Source organism: Vicugna pacos, chromosome 31 (genome assembly GCF_048564905.1).
Source record: "Vicugna pacos chromosome 31, VicPac4, whole genome shotgun sequence".
NCBI lineage: Eukaryota > Metazoa > Chordata > Mammalia > Artiodactyla > Camelidae > Vicugna > Vicugna pacos.
In genome coordinates, this window is record NC_133017.1 from 17071276 (window position 1) to 17093762 (window position 22487).

The 22487-nt window shown below is 48.1% G+C and overlaps 1 protein-coding gene and 1 long non-coding RNA gene across 3 annotated transcripts; one reads left to right on the forward strand and one right to left on the reverse strand.

Moving 5' to 3' along the window:
• Positions 1-706: 706 nt before the first annotated feature.
• Positions 707-15342, reverse strand: PNOC (prepronociceptin). 2 transcript variants are annotated; one of them, XM_006203195.3, is made up of 3 exons: positions 15195-15342; positions 4022-4473; positions 707-1119 (listed from the first exon to the last, which is right to left on the reverse strand). In XM_006203195.3, exons 1-2 carry the CDS (start codon positions 15318-15320, stop codon positions 4069-4071), a joined length of 531 nt encoding a protein of 176 aa, XP_006203257.1. In that variant the 5' UTR covers positions 15321-15342; the 3' UTR covers positions 707-1119; positions 4022-4068. The 2 variants fall into 2 exon arrangements, 1 of the variants encoding a protein (XP_006203257.1); XR_012065975.1 differs by lacking the exons at positions 4022-4473; positions 15195-15342 and adding an exon at positions 3475-3639.
• Positions 3530-15981, forward strand: LOC140690708 (uncharacterized). The gene is made up of 3 exons (XR_012065976.1): positions 3530-3599; positions 13171-13231; positions 15851-15981. It is a non-coding gene; the product is annotated as an uncharacterized lncRNA (long non-coding RNA).
• The last annotated feature ends 6506 nt before the right edge of the window (positions 15982-22487 follow it).

The window sequence follows — 22487 nt, forward strand, 5'->3', positions numbered from 1 at the left end:
CCCTCCCAGGCTTACCTTTATGGCTGCATCGGGGGACCCCCTAACTTTCTGGCTTCCGGTTGGATTAAGGGCCGGAGGAGAGAGGAGCAAGGGTATTGGAATCTCGCCACCCTTACTGCCCCGCACAATGTATGAATGGCTGTCTCCCTACTGACCGCCAGAGGGAGCTGTAGTTCTCACTGGGTTCCAGTCACCACCTCCTTCCCAGGGCCCCCCAGGGCCCCAGCAGAGTGCCTGACCCTCCCTTACCGATTTCCCACGGCCCTGTCGAGTTCTGTAGGTGCTTGATTCTCCTTGGTTACTCCATTTGGGTGGACCAGGGGTTTCTTGGCTGAACTGATCATTACACATCTTAACATGTTTCGTGCTCATTGAAACCCAATCCAGGGCTCCCAAACTGTCCGGCTCTGCGTCTCCTGGAACTTGTTAAAAATGCAAATTCCTAGTGAAGCAGAAACTGAGGATGAGGCCCAGCAACCTGCCCGCCTATATCCCGCCCGTCCATTCACACAGCTGTGGGCTTGGATCTGGGGACACAGCCAGTCGGGTGTTTATGCTCACGAGATGATCTCGCCCGGCACACTTCACAGAAAACAGAGATGCCACTTATTTTTGGTCTCTGCCTACCAAGAGAGGCAGCTTTGACGGTGTGTGTGTCTGGGGCCTGTTTCTCAGTTACGTCACTTAAAAACAGCCATCCAATGTATTAACCATTTTCTCAGTAGAAGTTTAATGGAGAAGTCTCTGTTTAAAACAGTCAAAAAGAACAGTTCTTTTACAAACAAATTATGGCAGTGACAAGTCAAAACCCCAGGCTTGATTTCCTGTTCCTTTAACCCGCCCTAGAAGAGGGAAGAGGCGGGTGAGAAGGAAAGATGGGCTGTTTAGATGTTAGCTGGAGGAATTACAAAAATACACTCTGATGTAGCAACAGGGTTGTCATGAAACATGCCGTGGGTGGAGAAGGGGGAGGGACAGACAACCAGATGGGGCGGGGCTGGGCCCTGGGGGTGGGGGCCTGGAGGCCTCAGTGCCTTGGGGAAGAAGGAATCTTGATTCCCAGCCGAGTCCGGCAGGTCTGGGGCTGGAGACATGCTGATTTGGGGATTGCCTGGACACCTGGGGAGACAGAAACGATTAAAATGGCAAACCCGATAGTTTTTCTGACCCTTCCATCCATCCTATTTGCCCTAGTGACTGAGCAATAGAAAGGAGGCAAAGAAAAACTCTACACTGAATAAACAGAGCCTAAAGCAGCAAGAAGGGGTCCCTGACTCCCTCTACACACCTGCTTTCCCTGGCCCCGAGTCCACTGGCAGGACGAGCAGAATAAAGCGGAGGTATGTGGGCTGGGACTTGAAAGGCATAGGATAGGCCCCCTGCCCGGAAACAGTTCTATCATCCCTCGTATTTGGAATCCATGTGTAGTAATTCATTCCTTCAGGTTCAGTAAAGCCCTCGTTCTTGGCTCTCTCATATTCCAAGTGCTAACTTCACTCATTCCTCATCAGGAATAAATCAACTCACTTTCCACTGTCTTGAAGTTCAAGGTCTGGGGTAGCAGAAGAGAGGAGGGATGAGTGACAAGGGAAGGGACGGTGGTTATGGAGACCAGTTGGCCACTTTTCACGAGTCTATCTGGGACTGGTCCTACACGCCGAGGTCCCTCCTTTCTCAGACATCATTACATTTTCTGAGTAGGGTTTTTATCCCATGTTTTAGGGGGCGCCAGTTCCTCCAGCCTTCTAAGTACAGAGGAGCTCAGAAGTCCAGAATAGCCCTGGCAACAGGTGGCCCCCACTGTGGAGAGACCCCAAGCGTGTATGGGGCTGGTTGGGGTGCGGAGAGACAAAAAAAGACAGCTTAAAGGGCTCATAGATACGTATCCACATTGGAACTCAGCAACCATGAATGTGTGGGGGAAAAGCATGGGTGAGATGGTTGCAGTTGGCGAGTGATCAGTAATACCCAGATGAGCTGGTTAACGTCTTCGGCGTTTCCATCAAGAACTTTACATCCTGAACAAAGCTGCAGACAGAAGCCGGTTACTGGTCACGTTCAATACTGCTCAGTGGGAAGCTTAATAGAAAACTAGAAAAACCAATTGCCTGAATAGGGGCTCAAATAGTTTTTTTTTTTTAATAAATTGATTCTTGCTAACGTGACTGATTTCAAACTGTTTTTAGGTAAAGAAAATGGTGGCAGTTCAGAGTTAGCATCCCTTAAGATTCACTTCATTGTTTATTTTTATTTTTAGGTGGGAGGAGAGGTAACTTGGCTTATTCATTTATCTATTTTTGGAGGAGGTACTGGGGATTGAACCTGGAACCTTGTACATGCTAAGCATGCACTCTACCACTTCAGTTATACCCTCCCCACCAAGAGTCACTTTAAAGAAGAATATGCCTTGCAGATTTGAAAGAATTCAATCCATGCTAGTTCTGAAAGATCCACCGTTAGGTCCTGCAGATATTGCTTAGGAAGAAATAGGATGCTTGTTAAGGATCCAAGAGTCTGACTTCAAGAACAGTGCAGGTGAATTCAGGGCCATCTGAGATTAGTCATTCTATTAGAATAAACACGCAGCCTTCGCCTCACAATTTAATACGTATACCCGTATTTGGCAGTGGACCTTTTGCAAACGAGGCAGCCTACTTGCAAAGAGCGACGTGGGCTGCCTCCCTGCTGGAGTGTGGGTGCCAACGATGAACATGTGTATTAACAGACTTTGAGGGGAGATTATTCCCGATCTGGCTACCTTTGACGTACAGGAAGCAGAATAAAGCAGCGCACGCAGACTTCTTCCTTTTATGCCTCTGAGTTAGGGAAAAGCCCCCACTTGGGTAATAATATTTTGGGAATGTTTTTGACCAGCTGATGGGTTCTCTCCATTAGGGAAAGTTTCTAGGCTTTAAAAAGAGGTCCGAGACCCTGCTGATTGTTATATTCCCCACATGTGATATGCCCAGATGTTTGGGGTTTTCTTAGATTTTCAGAAGATTCCACTGTGCTAGTTACCTATGCCACACAAAGTTATATGCAGGTTGATGGGCTGAGGAAAGCTGAGTCTGTTATGACTGGGCAATAAATTAGGATCTCTGATGTTTATTATCCGATCTGTATTATGGGCACATGTTTAAAAGTACCTGCAGGGGTAAGAACAGACGGGGAGGGAGAGAGGGATGAGGGCAAACAAGCAAACACACACACAGTAAAAATGGCATCTGGGAAGGAGCGAAAAGTGAGAAAAAGTGATGCTCCCTCAGCCCCTCTTCTAAAAGCTACGCAGGTCGTTTGAGCCAGATCCTCAGTGTCGCGCTCAGGTACCATCAGCTGCAAAGAATCAGCCCATCTCTGGCAGAGTGGTCAGACAGACAAGTGATGTGTGGAAGAAAGAAGAACAGAAAGTGTCCTGATGGGAACTGGTCCTAACCAGAACTCCTTGACGGGGTGGTGGAGAGTGGAAACGTTTACCGGTTTCCATGGAATCCAGTCACCTTGAGATGTAGAGGGGGGAGGAGGAGAGAGAGCTAAGGCATCTTTGAAGGTGAGAGAGCAACATCACAGCTGCAGAAATCAGCCTCCGCGGACGGTTAAGGGTAGGTCCAGTTCTTGGTTCTCAGGGATAAAGTCTCAGAGGGAAGGTGAGCTGAATGGTTTCTATGGCAACCAGATAGGAGGATCGGTCCACTTAACTGTCCCCATAGTAACTAAGCTCCTGGAGAGCTACAGAGGAATTAGTTATCTTAACACACTACTATTATCCCCATGGTAACCAATCTCTTAATGGCAGTGGTCAGGAGCAACCCCAGAAAATCTTGGCTCCCAGAGGAAGGGTGGGCAGGAGGCAGGGAGGTGGATTTACCTCCCAGGCCTCCTGGGAGCTGAACACCTGGAGGTGGTCTGGGTGTGAGTATGAGTCTGGGGGCTCATGAGCTTCCCCAGGCAGGCCCGAGAGGAAGGCTAAGATGGGGGTGGAGGAGGTGTCTTTTTGCCCCCAGCTCGTTCGGGCCCAACTCACTCATGGGTTGAAGTGGACGGTGCAGCTGGGAGGGGCTCCCCTTCCGGCTACGCATTACCATTCTGGTGCAGGGTGCGCCGGCGCTGGCTGGACTGCAAGCTCAGGACCAGGTACTGCCTCATAAACTCACTGAACCGCTTCTGGTTGGCCAGCTTCCGGGCCGACTTCCGGGCCCCGGTGAAGCCCCCGAACCTCTTCTGCAGCTGCTTCTGCTCTGTCTCTCCAGCCTCACCCGTGCTGGGCTCTGTCCCTTTCTGCTCTTGGAACAGGCTCCGGACGCGGGGCATTCGCTTCAGATGCTGCATCTCAGAGGCTTTTGGCTGGTAAAGAGCAGCGGCCACATGGTCTGGGTCGGCCGGGCTGAGCTGCCAGGAGCCCCCGGCCATGACCTTGGTGCACGGAGTCCAGAGAGGGCTGGCGAAGTCCTTTTCTTCACAGTCACGGATGCACAGCTGCAGAGACAGAGGTGGGAGGAAGGAGAAGGACCAGGGACATCTGTTAGTCCAAGGCAATGAGGAGATGAAGACCCTCTGTTGTCTATTGCGGTTCCAATGCAAATGCTTCCGAATCATCTTCCTCAAGGGCCGTGCAGCCGTTTTACAGGCAGTCACTTTTACAGTTTACATGTAGGTTCACAGAATTTCAGAGTTGGAAAGAAACAAAAAACTCTCTGGCCCAGCTCTGTCATTTCACTAACAAAGCAAGCTGGGGCTCAGAGAGGTGAGGTTAATTCACCCCAGGTGACACAGCAAATTGACAGAATGAGTGCATCAAATCTGCACCCAGTCATAGCCGTAGTTGGGTTTTTGGAGCCAAACACAGCTCATCAGGGTCACCTGTAAAGGAGAATTTTATCTTGTTCGCTTACTAGGCTTAGGAAAGGTCAGATTGGTTTAAGAAATTGGGGGTGTCAAAGCACGTAGTCATGTAGTTAAATCTGCATGGTTATTTTAAGGTCATCAGGTGAAGATCAACCTTGGTGGTGGTCATTTTTTACCCTGCATACGCTAGTCATCACTATCTGTGTATCAGTTATAGAAAACGGGGCTTTAGTCTCTTGGGGATGTAGGCAGGTTAGGCAATCTGGGAACATCAGATGCAATTCAGCAGACCCACCAGCTTCCCAGGAACCCCTGCTGCTGCTCTGTGTCTCCAGGCATCTCCCACTTCTCATCTAGACCACCTGACCGTGCTGTTTCCCCACCCTCCGGGCTGGTCCTGGCCTTGGCCCCTCCCTCCCACGTTTCCGTCTCTGATTGGTTCTCCTGGAAGCCTCTGCCTCCAACTTTTTTCCATTAGCTGTTTCAGCTTCAGCCCAAATGCTCCTCTGTTTCTGGCCTTCGCCAGGTGAAAACCCCACTTCAACCTGCCCTTGGCGTCACGGTCAGCAGGAAGCTGCAGAGCCCTGCGTCAAAGCTTGGAGGTTTAGCTGGGCTTTCTGGGCATCAAGAGTTACTGCTCTGCCTGGGCAGGTGCAGGCGTGAAAAGACTGCCCCATCGGCCCTCTTTGGGGGGCAGAAACCTTCACCCGGGTGTTCAGAGCGGCACAGATGCCTCAACCGGCAAGGTTTCCAACCAGATCCCTAACCAAGGAGTGAGACGCGTATGCCGCTTAGATCACAGACCTCACAGCCTGTTCCAGCAGACCCTAAACATATTTCCTTCATTCCTACTTCTCCTGCAAGGCTTTACCTCCCCGGCCCCGACCCCCTCTCGTCACTGCCAGGCTCCTCCACGATGCTGACTGTGCTAGTGCCTCTTTCTCAGCATCTTCCACTTTCCCCTCAGTTCCTTGAAATCTGCTTCCCCTCCCCCAACCCCTCCACTATCTCTGCCTTCTTGAGGACCTCTGGTGACTTCCCTGTCACCACCTCCATAGCCTCCTCCTCCTTGACCTGCAGCGTTTGGTACGTGGACCACACCCTCCTGAAAATTCTCTGATACCGCACTCACCTCTCAGATGGTTTGAGCTCCTTCCTCTCGTGTTCCTAAGATTCTGTCTTTAAATTTGTCATCTCTCTTTACAATCTGCCCCCTGGGGACTTTGTTCATTTCTGTGATTTTGGCCATCACTTCTTTTAGGGACTCCTGGGTCTCTGTGTCCGGCCCCTGCTATGTCCTGAACTCCAGACGCTTCTCTGATCTCTGCCCCCTCTGGCCATCAAAACATCTGACCAGCACATTAAATGCAATTTGCTAAGAGTAAAGCTCACCTTCCTTTCTGGAACAGAGGCTGCCAATTGCTCATTCTGTCCCCATTTCCCTTCTTCCTTGCCAACAAAACTCATGTTTTCTTCCTGAAGGCCACAGGTATGTTTCCCAACCTCCTTTGTAGATAGGTGGCCGATGATGTATAAATGGAAATGACCAAGTGGGGCTTCCGGAAAGTAACGGGCAGACTTATCTGGGAAGAACATCTTTTTTCTGCTTCTTCCTCCCCTTCCTCCAGCCTCCAGCTTAGAATGTGGACATTTTGGCTGGTGCTCAATGGGCCACCTTGAAACCATGGGGTGACTCAGAGGATGGAAGCCGTAGGCGGCCGGAGACAGGTAAAGGAGAAAGATAAGAAGTCTGTGAGGAGAAGGAGCTGCCAGGCCAGCCCTGGACTGGCTACCTCCTGACTTCTTCCATCTCATTAAAGATGTCACTTTACGACGGTGTTTGTTACTAGCAGGTGAATTTATATCTTACCTGATATACTTTCCCCACCCCAAGTCTGTCCTTCTGTTCTGTCTCCCTGCGCCTCTCTCTGAATGGCACCTTATTCCCCAGTTGACTCAAGTGTAGAAACCTGGGCTTCTCTCCAACGTCTCCCTTCTCACGACCCCATTCCTTCATCCAGTCAGTCTGTGAGTCTGCTCCCTCTGCTCCATCCCCTCTGCCTAAGACCCTCCTGGGGTGCAGTGGCTTCCTAAAGGACCTCTCCATCTTTAATCTTTGCTGTCTTAAGCCATTTTATCTCCCCAGCAGAACAGTCTTCCTGAAGAATAGATCTAATCATATCGCTACTTATTCACAACTGTCCAATATTTTGTCTTTGTCTAGAGAAAAACTCCAAACTCCTGAGCAGAGCGTTCAAATTCCTCCACCGTCTGGTCCTAGCCCATCTTTCAGGTTTCTTTCTGAATCCTCTTCACGATCCCTTCAGGCGTGTGGGGCTGCTCCTTGTACCTCCAACACCCCCAAGCTCCCCCGCCCTCACCACATGCCTTTTCTCACTCTGTTCCCTCTGATGGAATGACCTCCTTCCATCCATCCTCTGGGGCCAGCCAAGCTCCAGAGCCACCCTTCCATGACACCTTCTTCTGGCCTCCTGGCCAGACCTGCTCTTTCCTGCCTCTGAGCTGCTGCAGAACTTTGTATCGCCCTTGTGGAAGTGTGACTGCTTAGTATAATTGTAACACCTTACACAGCAGAATAGGACAAGCCAGGGGTCAATGAGGAATCGTCTCCATCCAGTGAGTAGGAGGGTTTCAGTAGAGATTTGTTGCCCTGAGCTGAATTAATCAAGAGGCCACTTTATATTTAGCTAAGGGTGACAGAGGAAAAAAAAAATTTTTTTTTAAATACAAAAAAGAGCAGAGGAGGATGTAGCTCAAGTGGTAGAGCACATGCCTAGCATGTGCAAGGTCCTGGGTTCATTCCCCAGTATCTCCTCTGAAAATAAATGAACCTAATTACCTGCCCCCCACCAATAAGTTAATAAATTAGTTAAAAAAAATTTAAAAGATGAGGAAGAGTCACTGGAAGAACGGGAATTGCCCCTGGTTGCAACCAGACTTGAACTCCCCCGGCACTCGGCACACGCTTCTGATGTTGTACTTGTCACCCTGTTGCAGCTCTTGGTTTACCTGATTACTTGTCTGTCCCATTAGACCAGGGTTCTTAACCCTTTCTGGCTTATGGACTGCTCTGAGAAGCTAATTAAAGCTATGAACCCACCCTTTCACCGTATAAATGCACATCATGTCACATTTGAGTACAAATTTAGAGGGTTCATCAATCTTCTAAAATCTCTCCATGGATGGGCATCTGTGGACTCCAGGCTGGGGACCTCTTCACGTGGCTGTAAGCTGTGCTCTAGGGAGGATGTGCGTGCATTCCAGGCATCTCATAGCTGGAATACAAAGTGGATTCCATAGTGAGAATGTGAAATGGAGAGAATCAAGGAGAGAAAGGAGGGAATTTGCAGTTGAGGTCACCCAGTGGCCATACTGGGAGATGCCCCAGCTCTCTTGTACATCAGCAAAGCACTGCCGAGAATCCTAGTGCCAGGAGGGACCTCGGCAACTCCTGTCCAGTGGGTCCTGCACCTGGGTGTGAATCCAAATCATCTGCAGGACTCTTGAAATTCTGAACACAGAATTTCACAACCCAGTTAAATCTCTGAAGACTAGAACCAGGGTTTAAAACTTATTTTTACAAAGCTAAGACTACTCTGATATTTGCCCAGGCTCAGAAACCACTCACGTGGTCAGTGTTTGCCTGTTACGATGAGGTTCAGTATTGTGTCCAACACGACATCATGAGATAATAGCGTAACCTGGACAAGAACGCAGATGTTTCAAGTCCCAGCCCAGAACACCTCCTACTCAACTGCCTCTCTGTGCTTGCAATATGAATAGTGTGAAAATAAGGATTCTATGAGACCAAAAGGTAAGGCTCTGATGGGGAAATTGCTCATTTTCTGCTGGACCAGAGAGAAGACAGAGACAGTGGGAGAGCTGCTCTCTTTCACTGGGAAGGTTTCCAAGTAGCACCTTTGCCCAGCCCACCTGCCGGCCAGAGGTGGTGATGTTGGCCCCTCCTGATACACAAGCCTTTTCTGAGAATGTCTTTTCCATTTAGAGTTTTCTCAGAGATGCTCACAGAACCGAAACGTCGTTAGTGCCAGCTCAGTGAAATACATACAGAAACCACTTTTTCACACCCACAAACTCATTGGGTAAGAATGAATGACAGGCACGTTCCATAGATGGGGAGGGCGACCTTTAGAACAACGGAGCTGCACACTTGAGCGTTCTTTAAGAACTGGAGGTTTGTTGGAATGAAAATTCATAGTCTACCCCCTGGAGATTCTGATTCTGTAAGCCGTAAGCTGAGGCCCAGGAATTTGCATTTTCAAGCACCTTAGGCTGGACTACACTTTGAGAAATCCTGCTTTGTAACTTGCTGTGACGAGAAAGAAGCCAGCATGGAGCGTGGTGTTTGGAGACTCCTTCCAAGAAAGAGTCTGTACTTAGCCTGCTCCTGAAACACTTTGAGGAAAACCGAGTAGAACCGATTTGTAGTTCATTCTTCTAGGTCACAGTCCTTTGGGGTTATTGCTCTATAGCAGTAGGTCTCAACTAGGGGCAATTTTGCCACCCCCCCGCCCCACCAACAATGGCCTGGGGACATTTGGCTGTCTGGGGACATTTTTGGTTATCACACAGCAGGGGGAGCAGGGGATGCTGCTGCTGTCTAACGAGTAAGGGCCAGGGATGCTGGCAGACTTCCTACAGTGCATAGGACAGTGTGCCCCTCCACTGACAAATAATGATCCAGCCTAAAATGTCTATAGTGGTGTGTCTGAGAAGGCCTGCTCTGCAGCGTCAAGGGGAAAGCAGGAAGGCATGGGCAGCACTGGGAAAGTCAGCAGAATGGAGAGTTTTAGAGCTGAAATGGACGTTTGAGCACACTTGGTCCAATCCTCACAGAATAGGAGCCCCAGGGATGTCGTGTGGGCTGGCTCCTTTCTTTACGGGAACGGGTGGAAGTTCTTAAACCTAGAGGTCTTCTGTGAGCCGCTGGGTTTCTGAGCCCAGATGGTAATTAGGCTGTGTGTCAATCAGAGAAAATGAATTTCTGTGACCGAACCAGATGCATAGCCCGTACGGAGACTCAGCATCCTGTTCAATGCATTAGGTACTCACAAAAATCATCTCAACGCTTGCTTTAGGAGAAGGTTTTGGGCTAAAATGAATCCAAATTGACAACAGCATTTGCAGCACCAGATGGGCATAGGAGCTTAATGCCTACGCCTCGGGTCTGAGGGACCCACCAGCCTCTTTCCAGAGAGGGGTTAATGGCCCGTTAAGTGAGCTGGACACATTTTCTCAGCCCACACTGATGGCACTGCTATATTAAGCCAGAGTGTGGAGGAACGTCTGAAAAGTCCTAGGTTGGTGCCAAATTGATCTGTAAAGCTGGACTTGTGGGGTAACTGAGCAAAGGGCTATTTGGTTGTCTGGGACCAAAGGTTAGGGAAATATGGTGGGGGGTGAGGGTATAGCTAAGTGGCAGAGCATGTGCTTAACATGCACAAGGTCCTGGGTTCAATTCCCAGTATCTCCATTAAAAAAAAAAGTAAAAAAAAAAAAATTAGGGAAACAAGCCCATGAGCCGATTGGAAGGAAAAGAAGCAGCTCATTGAGACTGTCAGTTTCTGCCATTAAGGAATCGAACCATTTCTGACCAAGAGACATTTGGGATCTATTTGCTTTAGAAGATTCTGCCAGAATGTCTGAGGGCCAACACTGGCAGGCCAGCAGATGAGTATTTCGAAAGAAAAACATGTAAGAAACTCCCACTGCAAGTCAACAACTAAGAGCTGTCGTGTAAAGAAGACAGAAAGGCTACCAGAAGGCAGTTGGTTTCTTCCGCTGTTAATAGAGTTTTGGATAAATTTCCCCAGGACTTCCTTGGTAGTTACCCCCTTCTTTGTCTCTAAAAACAACTCAGTGGATCTAGTTTTTTCTACTTAAGCTGATGGGGTAGGTATCACTCACAATTAGCCAAAAGCCCCGGTCACTGCACTGCAGTGGTTTGGGGTGTATGAGTCATTCATCCACCAAAATAAAAAAAAAAGCCTAAAAAAAAAAAAAAAGCCAGCCATCCTTGGACCATCAACCTGGAGAGAGAAATAAAGAAATTCTGGATGAGGCCAACGGTCCGGAGGGTCCTGGGAGCTGCTCAGGATTACATAACTTGGTGGAGGGGTTGGGGAGGTTATAACTGATCAGGACCCTGGGGGGCCTTCCAGGGTCAGACCCCTCCCCCATATCCTCTGCTATAGCTCTTCTCTGAAGTACCAGATAATAGTATCTCATGTATATTTCCAGAGTTTTTCAGATGCTTAAAATCACCACCAATGGGAAGAAATGAACTCCCTGATGATGGAGAGCATGTGGCCCCGACCTTCTGGCGCCTAAGGGTTGATAGTGTTGACCGCCCTGTTACATCAGTATCAACCGATCAGAGAATTGTGCACGAGCTGATCACGTACCCTGCGACCCCGCTCCCTCACCTGGCTTTTAAATATGCTTTGCTGAAACCCTTCAAAGAGTTCAGGGATTTTTTGGGGCATGAACCACCCCATCCTCCTTGCTTGACCCTGCAGTAAACCTTTCTCCGCTCCAAACTCACGTTTCAGTTTGGCCTCTTGGTGCGACGGGCACACGAACTTGCCTCCGGTAACAAGGTGACCCTTGCTGAAATATCTGAGTCTCCCCCATCATTCACAGTGTGGACATACTCAAGGTTTGCGTGATTTGGAAATAAATAAGATATAATTGCCTAAATTCTAGGCATTTCATAAAACTTTAAAAAATAGGTTCAAAGTGCATACAAGCTAGAAACCAAACAACCAGGCAGCCAGGTCCTCGGGGGGGTCAGTAGGCACTGCAGGGGTCACCCCTCCCTGGGAGGCCGGCAGGCACTACAGGGGTCACCCTCCCTGGGAGGCTAGAACCAGCTATTTTCTAATAGTGTTGTTGGGACCCCAGAGATTTAAGATGCTACGGAGAAATAGAAACATGCTCCAAATTCTTTTCTGGCTTTGATAGACACCAATGTGAAAGCTCCACATTGTCTAGAGTGGATGTACCTCTGAGGACACTGAACATCTTGCAATTTTACAGTTACCATGGGACAGGTTTATAAGTACTGCTCTGCGCCACACTGTGCCACATGCTGGGGTTACCCAAACTGATCAGAAAAGAAAGCGCAGATCTTGTGGTGAGAGATAGACCAGCAGGTGCAAGTAATTGTCAGAGAACAAAGGAGCCAGGGGCTGGCTCAGTTGGGGGCAGGTGGAGAATTAGCGAAGCGTTCTCCCCTAAAAGGTGAAACTTAATCTGGGTTTCAAAGATTGAGTAGGATTTATCAGCTCAGGGTGGCGGGAGGCATGCGTAAGATGACCAGACAAGTTCCTGGAGCCATGGGAAGGCCAGGAAGGGAAAGCTGGATTTCCCAGGAACTGTGGAGAGTGACTGGAGCCCAGCAGAGAGGAGGTGAGAAGGGTACCCTTGGAGTCACCTGCCGCCTGGGGAGAGCGGACAGCCTGGGATGTGGTGATGGCCTCTCAGAAGGACAGAGGACGTGGAGGTAAGAAGCAGAGCATCTTGGGGATCACCTGTGTTTAGGGAGGAGAAAGAGTAACGGGATCCCATTAGGAAGCAGAAAAAGAAGAGTCGGAGTGGGGAAGAGAGCCGGGCTCACCAAAGGAGGACAAGGAGAGGACTGCAAATTGGCCGGGGGTTCTGTGGTTATGAGCTGCTGGTGACTCCGAAAGCGGCAAGGGGGTCAAAGTCACATGTGTCTTTGCTCTTTCAAAAAACATGAGAATGGAGGGAAGGAAAGAGCAAGAGGGAGAGGGGAAGAAGGAAGGAAACTGCCCAGCATGGAAGTCAATGGTACAAAGGAGGAGGAGGAAGAAGGGGCAGTGGGACAGTGGAGAGTGAGGACAGATCCCGAGATGGCAGTCAGGAGGCTGGAGAGAATCTGCATGTGGTGGTGGTGTAGTCTCAGAACAGGGCCCTCAAGGTCGTGGTGTCCCCGGGGGTGGGGGAGGGGGAGTCATGGTGCCTCACGGTCAGGTGTGATGTGTTACAAACAAGTCACCTACATCTGTGAATGCTTCTTTGTTAACAAAAGAGCAGACTCAGGGTTAGCCTTGCAGTTGAGTTCTTAACGCTATTTTCTATTGTGAAATACATGTACCATCAAATTTACCGTCTGAACTGTTTTTAAGTGTGTAGTTCAGTGGTATTAAGTACATTCACCTGGTTGTGCAACCACCACCGGCATCCAGCTCCAGAGCTTTCTCATTTTTGCAAACTGAAACTTTGTACCCATGAAGCACTAACTCCCCTTTCCCCTCCCTGCAGCGCCTGGCAAACTCCACCCGATTTTCTGTTCAGACCAACCAGACTACTCTAGGAACCTCACGTAAGTGGAATCATACAGTATTTGTCCTTTAGTGTCTGTCTTATTTCACTCAGCACATGTCTTCAGGGTTCCTCCAGCTGGAGCCTGTGTTTTGATTCCTTTCCTTTTTTTTCTTTAAATTTAATTTTATTTGTTTAATGTCTAGTTTTTTTCCTTTTTAAAAATACACCACTTTAATTTAATTTTTTTTTTTTGGTGGGGGAAGGTAATTAGGTTTGTTTATTTTAATGGAGGCACTGGGGATTGAATCTGGATCTCATGCATGCTAAGCACACACTCCACCACTGAGCTATACCCTCCCCTCTACACCCCAGATCCCCTTCCTTTTTAAAGCTGAATAATATCCCATTGTCTGTACATGCCACATTTTGTTTATTCAGTCGTCTTGTGATGGTCACTTGGGCCTTTTCCACCTTTTGACTGCTGTGAATGATGCTGCTATGAACACGAGAGTACAGATGTGTGTTCAGGTCCCAGTGCCTTTCTGAGTGGGAGGGAAAGGGTTGCAATGAAAGCTGGTGACTCAGAAACTGTGCACGACTCTCAGTTTTGTCCAGGCTGTGACCTCAGAACCTTCACAGCGTGGTTGTTATGAGATTATTGCTTAATGAACTACTTCTCTGGTTTATGTGTCAACAAGCTGTCTGCTCTGTTTACTAAGACGAAGGGAAAGCATTTTTTGGGGTGAACTTTGAAGCCTCTTTGGGCTGCACAGAAAAGGCACGTGAGCCTTCTGTGTTCTAGCAAACTCAGCTTTTCTCAGTTCCTTAAATGCCGGTCCCCTGCCCCCAGCAGGCACTGCACACGGGCCCCCACGCCTCCCTCTGCCACGTGGGCCCCTGGGCACCGGGGGCTCCCTGTCTCCTCACTCCCACTCATCTTCAGGTTTCCTTAGAGACTTCAGCTCCTCCAACAGCCCCCTCTGCCCCTCTAGACTAGCTTGGGGTCCACTGCTCTGTGCCCCCCGGGTGCCCAGTAATGGCTCTTATGGAGGCATTGTGGGGTCTTCTCTCCCACCAGTTGCAAACCCCATCCATCTGCTCAACTTCGGGACCCTTGCATAACCCAGTGCTCAGCGCATAAGTAGATGCTTGGAAAAAACCGTGATGGCTGAATGAGGGGTGAACTTTGAATGGGTTCTCTGGGGCTCTTCGGGATGTGGTCATCACTGTAGTCATCACTGTTCAGAAAACAGGCTTGAAAAGCACTGAGCTGGCGTGGGAGGAGCCAGGTGATTGGGTGGGCTGGGGGCTGTGTCCGCTCACCTTAGTGTGTCAGCCCACCATGAGCACTTGGTTTCTATATTTGTATATTTGCCTTAAGGAAAAGTAGACAAAACGTTGTTTTTCAAGGGTGAGGAGTTTCAAACATGACATCTTTTGAAAGAAGTTTGCTTGACTACAAAGAAAAATAGTTGAGTTCTACTGGGTTTAATAGGAGATGAGTAACTCTTTAGACTATTGGAAGCAGCTAAGAGAGCAGCATATTTAATGGAAAGAAATGTAGTGCTCAAGTCAAAATTTAAGTTACAGAGGAGCATATAGGTGTTCATTGTAGAATTGTCTACTATATCAAAACCGGTTCAACAAGAGGGGAGCGGTTCAACAAAGGAACTTAAAAACGGGATATTTATCCTGGTGTCATAGAGCAAGTGAAAAAACTAGGATTTTTTTTCTCTGACTGGTGGGATTAAAGGTGTGTTTAATTGTCTTTTTTTATGGTTCTCTGAATTTGCCAAATTCCCTACAATGTGTATGTATTATTTAAATAATGGGAACAAGATGGCAGCATGAGTGGGTCTTATTTGAACGTGGTCCAGCGGAAAGATGACAGGGTTTGCTCTAGTCCACAGCTGTTTCCTGATACTGGGAGGGTCACGTGACCCTCTGGGGGTAGCTTCAGTTTCTCACCTTGGGTCTGCTCTGGGGGAGGGAGGGGAAGACAGGGTCGCCCCTGGACCTACCTCAAGGTTGAAGCTGTCAAGAGCCGGGCGGAGCTTCTCCCTGCAGGCCAGACAGTCCCTCTGACAGCTGCTGGAGGCGCTGGAGAAGAGGCTGAGCAGCAGGAGGTCACAGAACAGGATTTTCATGGTGCAGGAAGGAGCAGGAAGCAGGATGCTAAAACACAAGAGAGGCAATTAGAATGGCCCTTCTGTGGGGGTGGGGCCAGAGACCCTCACACAGGGGATTCAGGAAAGACACGCTCCTGAGGGGACAGCGCAGTTGGGGCCCGAGATTCGCCTCCCAGGAGGGAGTGGATTGTCCAGGGCGCTGGTGACCCCGGACCTGTCAGCCAGGCATAATATTCACACAGGGGCTAGTGTCTGGGCTCCTGGGGGGAGCACCCCGGTGATTCCTGCCACTCGGCTGGCCCCCGCTTGCATAAGCACTTCTGGGGGGCTGAAGGCCTCCCTTTGCAACTTACCAGTGTGTGACCTCAGGACAGCCTCTCCCAGCCTCAGTTTTCATAGCTCTAAAAGGGGAATGGTGGTACCCACCTCGTCACAGGACTGTTGCAAAGGTGAGATCCAGAAGGGACGTTTTTACAAAGTGCAGTGAATATGTTTAAATAGGAGATTTATGAGTGACTCATCCCCCACCCCATTCCACCCTCTGCCAGGAATGCCCCACGGAAAGAATTTGCTCTTTTGAGAAGACTCTGAGTTCCTTGTCCTTTCCCCTGCTAGAAGTGAGCTAGCTTCTTGAGCATGGAGCCAACGTGTTCACCTTGCTGTTCTGTGCAAAGCACAGGACCAGGTACGTGGAGTCATTTGTTGAAAAATGGAGACTCTTCTAAGGTAATAGCTCCAATGATTATTAGATCAGTAGTTAATGTTCTTTATACAAAGATGTACAGTTTTTCTTGTTTCTCTTGAAATTTATCCTGTGATCAAGTCTCCTGAATCAGAAAGGTGTTTTCTTGGATGGTATCATTTTGGGTCCCTGTAGAACTATCTTTATTTTGTGGATTAAATGGAAGGGGAACAGGGAACTTTCTGGAAATGCTGTGAATATTCTTGACTGAGGGAGGTCACGGGGATGTATACATTTGCCAAAAACCCACTGAGTTATACATTTAAAATCTGCATGTCACTGCGTATAAATTTTACCTTAATAATAGTTTGGTGTAAAAAAACAGTATTACCGAGTGAAGGCTGTGCACTGGGTTCTTTTACAAGCTTTTATATTGTGCTTGTGCCCGGGGTTATTTTAACTCCTAAAAACATTAACCCACGAGGAAGCTTGGACTTGTGTGTCTGTGTCTCCCACTGGCCTGTGACCTCCCACAGGGCAGAGATCACGTTCTAAGGTTCGCTGTATTTCTGCCACCCGGCATAGGGCCAGGCACTTAGGAGATGCTCAAGAAAGTTTGATAAATGACAGTGGACTGTCTCTGGCACCCTCTCCCTTCTCCTTCGCGGATGTGGAGTTGGGGAGTGTTTAGGGGCTCCTCGGGGAACTCATCACCACTTACAGGATCTTTTGACGAAAAATGTGTCTTGAGTTCCAGACAGCTGCCGAATAAGCAAAGGTCTTAAATTGAGAGCTGCCTGGAGATGTCTTTTGTTTCACTTGATAATTGTCTTTACGTTTCTTATTCTACTCAACTTCAGTCTTTCTAGAGTCTTGTAGAATTCGCCCAGAATGGCTAGGCTGTGCTCTCTACAGCCACATGATGGCAGTGCCTGTACGTCACAGAAGATGGGGAAGGAGAAAGGGACGGTTTCCTTCCCTTCCTGATACAACACTGCAGTACAGAATGTGTGCAGAGGCTGAGCTGATCGGTTGTGACAGATGTTAATGAAATGCTCTCCGGCTGAGGTTTTTCATGAACTTCATTACCGGTGGCAACTTGCACATTCAGGAATTGTCTGGTGGATTGGCTGTTCCTCATTATCTCAAATTCTGGGTAAATGGATTTTTAGGGAGAGGTGAAGAAAATAGATGAGCTCCCGGGACATTTAGCATGTAGCATGTGTCCCATTTGACAGCCTTTCCTGCATGTGAAGTGTGGGTCTTCATTGGCTTGGCACTTGGGGAAACCCTATCAAATCTACTTGGCCTTAGCCTGACCCTCCCTGCAAGCCCATGGTCCGCCTACCTCCTACCCACCAGTCTCTGACTTCCCTACCCCTCCATGTCCCACCTTTAATTTTTATTTATTTTAAATCAAATTTTTAAAAATTTTACTTTTTTTCAGAAAGAAGAAAATCATTTTTATTCAGCCAGTTTGCGTATTCCACTCCCCAAGGCTAATCAAGGCATGTGATTAATAATAATCCCCTAACGTTGCATCCTGGGAAGTGTTTTCACTTAGGTTTTAATGAAAAGCACTTGGAAGCAATTCAGTGTTGGGAGAAGTGGTTCCTTCTTATCCTTGTTTATGAATTAGCATGAGTTTATAAAGAGTAATTGATGCTGCAGGCTGAAGTTTTTATTTCTTTTTCTTAAGAATGTTCCATCTGCACTGAAACAGATAGATTGACCAATGCCAGGGGGCATTTATCCTGTAAAAAGAAGCCAGAGGTTTCTACCCCTCACTTTTAACAAGTGACTCCATCTATTCATTAAAAACCATTTATTACTCAGGGCTATTCATTTTCCTCTGCAATTCAGAGAATCCTTAAAATGAGAATGACCACCTAGTCCAACCTCACACGTGGTTTATAATAGTTAAATAAGATTCATATAAATAAAAGCTCAAGATATATGTAATTATCCCTGTAAAAGGGACCACATTTTGTCCTTTTAGGTACCCCTTCACCTCTGGTACAGTTGTGTTCTAGGTGAAGTTAGATTTTAAACTATTGAAAATTCAGTAGAAGTTTTTCATTTTTGAGAAGTCTTGACGACATCTGTGTGCTTTCTTTGTAGTTCTGTGTATCAGCGAACGCCAATTAAATGAAGGCGAGTAATTTATTAATTCTCAAGTTATAGTTATGTTTGGTCTTTACACTTTGTAACTGTGTGACATTGGGCAAGTTACTTCACCTCTGAGAGCGTCAGTCTTCCCACCTACAAAATGGGGTCTAACAACAGTTTTGGTTGTTGTTTGGTTTGTACAATAGAAACCATCAGTCAGTACAATCTCCCTGAGTAATTTTGAATTTTGCATGGCTCGTGTTCACTTAGTGAACCAAATTCAGCTCGCACTCCTGTGTGGGGATGCTATAATCTGGACATCTCGTCTTGAGTAAAGAAATGTTTAACTACCTTTTATTTCAGTAATAACACCTCATAAATTTAATTGAACCTCACTCTTTATAAAGATAAAACTACCGCTGTGTTTAGCTTTAATCTATTTGCATGTAATCTTGCTTCTGAGGCAATATAATTAGTTGCTTATCTGTTTGGAGGATTACATGTGAAGCTTTAGCTGAAGCTAAAAGTTAATTGAGTTTTGACTTATGACCTATGAGAAAGCCTGTAATTTTAGTGCATTTAGTGGAGAAGGGAAGAGGGACCAGCCTTTCTCCTAGAGGCATGTCTGTCCTCTCTTTCTCATCAATTGCATGTGTAGATATATCTTTCTTGCAGGTTACAAAAGAGTTTTTATATTTTTATTCAACCCTATAGTCTAGGGTTAATATTATCCCCCTTTTTGAGATGAACGTATGTTCAGAGAGGTTAAGCAACTTGCTTTAGATCATCCAGCTTATGAAAGAGCCAGGACTTAAATTCAGGTGTTTTGACTCTAAAACATGTGTTCTGGGAAACCATAAGCTCTACACGTTGGTCCTGCTTTAGACGGGTTGGTGAATTCTGGTCGAATCTGCTTGTATTTAATAGTAATCCAACTATTATTATTATACTTAGCATCCTCTGTCCCAGGCATTGTGCTGACTGCTTTATAAGCATCCATCCTCTGGAGTATGTGCTGTTGTCCCCCCTTTACAGTTGAGAAGACTGAGGCTGGAAGAGGGGAAATAATGGGGACTGGAAGAGCTAAGACTCCCACCCATCTGATTCCTAAGCTCCTGCTCTCACCAGACCTCCCAGTGCTCTCGGCAGTTGTCTGTCTGTCTTCGGGTAGGCGAAGTCATTCTAAGGACCTCCTTTTGTCCTGAACTCTGGGGGTCCCCTTCTCTGATGACTCCCTCTATTTTTGCCTTTCTTCAGTTTCCGGAGGAACTTTTCATTGCCCATCAGCACAGGGATTTGTCTTCCACACGCCCCATGTCTCCATCCCATGTGGATACGACCCCTGCACTGAGTTTTCCTTCTTCACCAGCTATGACTGAGGCTCTTTTAGTTTTTTTTCTCCTCTGCCTAATATGCTTACCTCCAGAAAGGTCCCTCTCCTGCTCTCAATTTCCACCTGGAAGGAGGGGCGAGGCAGAGGGGAGGGGCAAAGCAAGTCCCCTCCCTACACAGACGGGTGTGCCTGGAGCTGGTGGGCCATCAGTGAGCAAGAGGCCTCGGTTCCAGCCCCGGCTCTGCCATTACCTGTGGGATCCTGAGCCAAGGCGCTTTCTTTCCCTAGGGCTCAGTTTCCCCTTCTCCAAAAAAGAGACAGTTGGACTAGATGGTTACTATTTTTGATTTTAGTAGTGGCCAGATACTTGTTACAACAGCCCAGCTGGGGCTCAGGAGATGGCCTGCAGGGTGATGGTTTCTTTTGGGGGGTGGGGTGGGGTGGGCAACAGACACTTTGTTGGTACCGTCACAAGCCTGGAGAGGTATCACTCTTAACTTGGATCTTCCTGATTCTGGACCATGGTTCCCCATACAAGGTCAAAGTAATTTAAATGGATTTTTAAAAGCTTTTATTTACTTTGAGAATAAAATCACTTAATGTTCCTTTCAGAAAGATTAGAAAATGCAGACAGGCAAAAGAGCAATGGGTCTAGACTAGAAATCTTCAGACTTCTTTAACTTTATACCTCCGGCAATCAAACAGTTTTGAGCCCACCTTTCTAATTTATTGATAAGTTATATACATTGTAAAACCCACTAAGGTGTAAATTAAGAAAGATAACATAAAAAATTAAGCCTCAGTTTCCCAGAGCCCAGTGGACCCTTTTGGATCCACTGGCCGAGACTCCTTAACATCTAATGACACTGGCCTTGAGCTCTGAGGAAGCTGGGGACAGGCTGCTGGGTCTATTTTCCAGGCGCTCAGCACTGCGGGCTCCTATCAGGAACACCGCACACGTTTCTCCGCTGAATGAACTAAAGGATGAATGGGGAGTGGGCGGGGGAGGAGCACAGGATTAGCGTGAGCCCAGGGGAGGCTGGCTCTGAACCCTGGTGGAGGGAAGGCAGAGCCCTGGGGGTGGGGTGGTGTTGCGCTGACATTTTGGTGGTGACCGAGACCCAGGACCCCTCAGAGGCCAGCCCTGCACATCACCCGCCAAGCCAGGCCCTTCAGAACTGGCGATACTGTGTTTCTGCAACACGGAAGGCAGAAGCCGGTGCTTGGAAAAAAAACACAGGATCACGGAAAACCAAGAGGAAATGTAATCCTTGGCCATTTAGGGAGATGCCCAGAAAACCAAATTGCCCCCCAAATTGGTGTGCCCTGAATCTTATAGCTAGTTTGTGGTTAGAGGAAAGCTTCATTCATGTCGTATAGTGAGAGGACGCGCAGGCATGGAAATAGAGGCGTTGAGAACCCCCAGTCTGCCTGATGAGCTCCCAGCCATTCAAGCCACTGCAGGCTGTCGTCACGATGACTCCTGTTCTCTGGGAGGGGCCCATCCCCTCCCTGGAATATCTGATGAGTAGTTCCACCCAGATTCAAAACAGGTAGATTTCCTTCGTGGGAGCTGTGGGGCAAGGCTCACTGAACTGTGTGGATAAAAGCATAGAACACTCACCCTAAACCTCACATCCTTACTGTCCGTGTGTTATTAGCATGAAATGAGCATATGGACATGTTTAGCTCACTACCTGGCACACAGTAAGTTTCAATAAACGTTCATTCCTCTGCCCTCCTTTTGTGGCTTTTGTCCCTGCTGCCACCTCCCTTTCCAAAGCCCTTGGCCCACCAAGATTCCACCTCCTTCCCCGCCTGTCTTGAACCCCTGGAATCTCTGCAGCAAGCACGCCTTCCCCCAGACTCCGCCAGCACTTGCTGCCTGGACCACGCAGTTCAGGACTTAACTACACCCAGCTTGGCCCGTCCTCCAGCTACTTCACGGTGTTTGCTGCCTCACCCCAACCCCCGTTAGTTTTTAAGCACCCCTGGCCCCAAGAGGGTGGGCGATGCCCAGGAGCGAACAAGGCTGGACTCAGTCCCATCTGTGCCATGTCCTTAACAAATTATTTAACCTCTCAGCTTCAGTTTCTTCACTGGCAACATGGAGATAATGACACCATCTCTTGCAGGGCTGTTGAAGGGGATAATGGGTGTGAAAGCGCTAAGATGTAAATCGTTGTACTAATGTAAAGAGCTGCTATTATCACCTCTATCAGATCCATCGGAGCCCCTGCGCGCCTCCCCTGCCTAGTGGAGTGTAGATGATAAATACCTGATTGATGGAATACAGAATAATAGCTTCGTGATAGTTCCTGTCTTGGGCTCCAGAAAGCACCGATTTGAGCCTCATCTTGCAATTACCCTCTTCGTTGACAATGCAAAATCTCCTGCCCCCCCTAAATCCCCCAGTACCCTCAGCCTTCAGCTGACAAAGCCAGAGCTGCTGCCCTTCAAAGAACAGAACTGCACCCCCCACCCCTCAACGACCCCGGATGCATCACAGCGCCCTCGACGGGCAGCACATGGAACAGTGGAAGCGGCTCCTTTTCCCAAGGTGGTGGTTGGGGGCCGTCTTCCCAGGGACCCTCCCCTGCAGAAGACTCAGCCAGAGGAACACGAATGCTTTCTGTGTAAGGTGTCACAGCACCCGTGGAAGCGTGCAGACCTTTTCCCTGTCACACTTTACAAATGAGAACGAGGAGTGTGCCTGCAGCAGCCACCCACAGGCAGTGAGAAAGAGCAGTGATTTCTTTAGGAGGTTTTGATGAGAAGCCAGGCAGTTACTTGTCCCCCCGACTCTATGTTGAAGAGTCTGGTTTAGGCTTGCTGGCGAATGCCATGCAAAGCTCATCTTTTGTTAGTCTGCCGAACAATGTTATTGGTTATAATTGGGGCAATTATGGGCTGCTCGAGAGGAAGCGAAACACAGATGTTGGAGCCCAGGAGCAGGGTATTCAAGTCCAAAGCAGCTTGCTTTAAATAGTCCGTTTCCCGAATCATCCTGCCTTACTTGAAATTCCCCCCAGAACTTGCCCATGTTCAGAATGAGATGGGG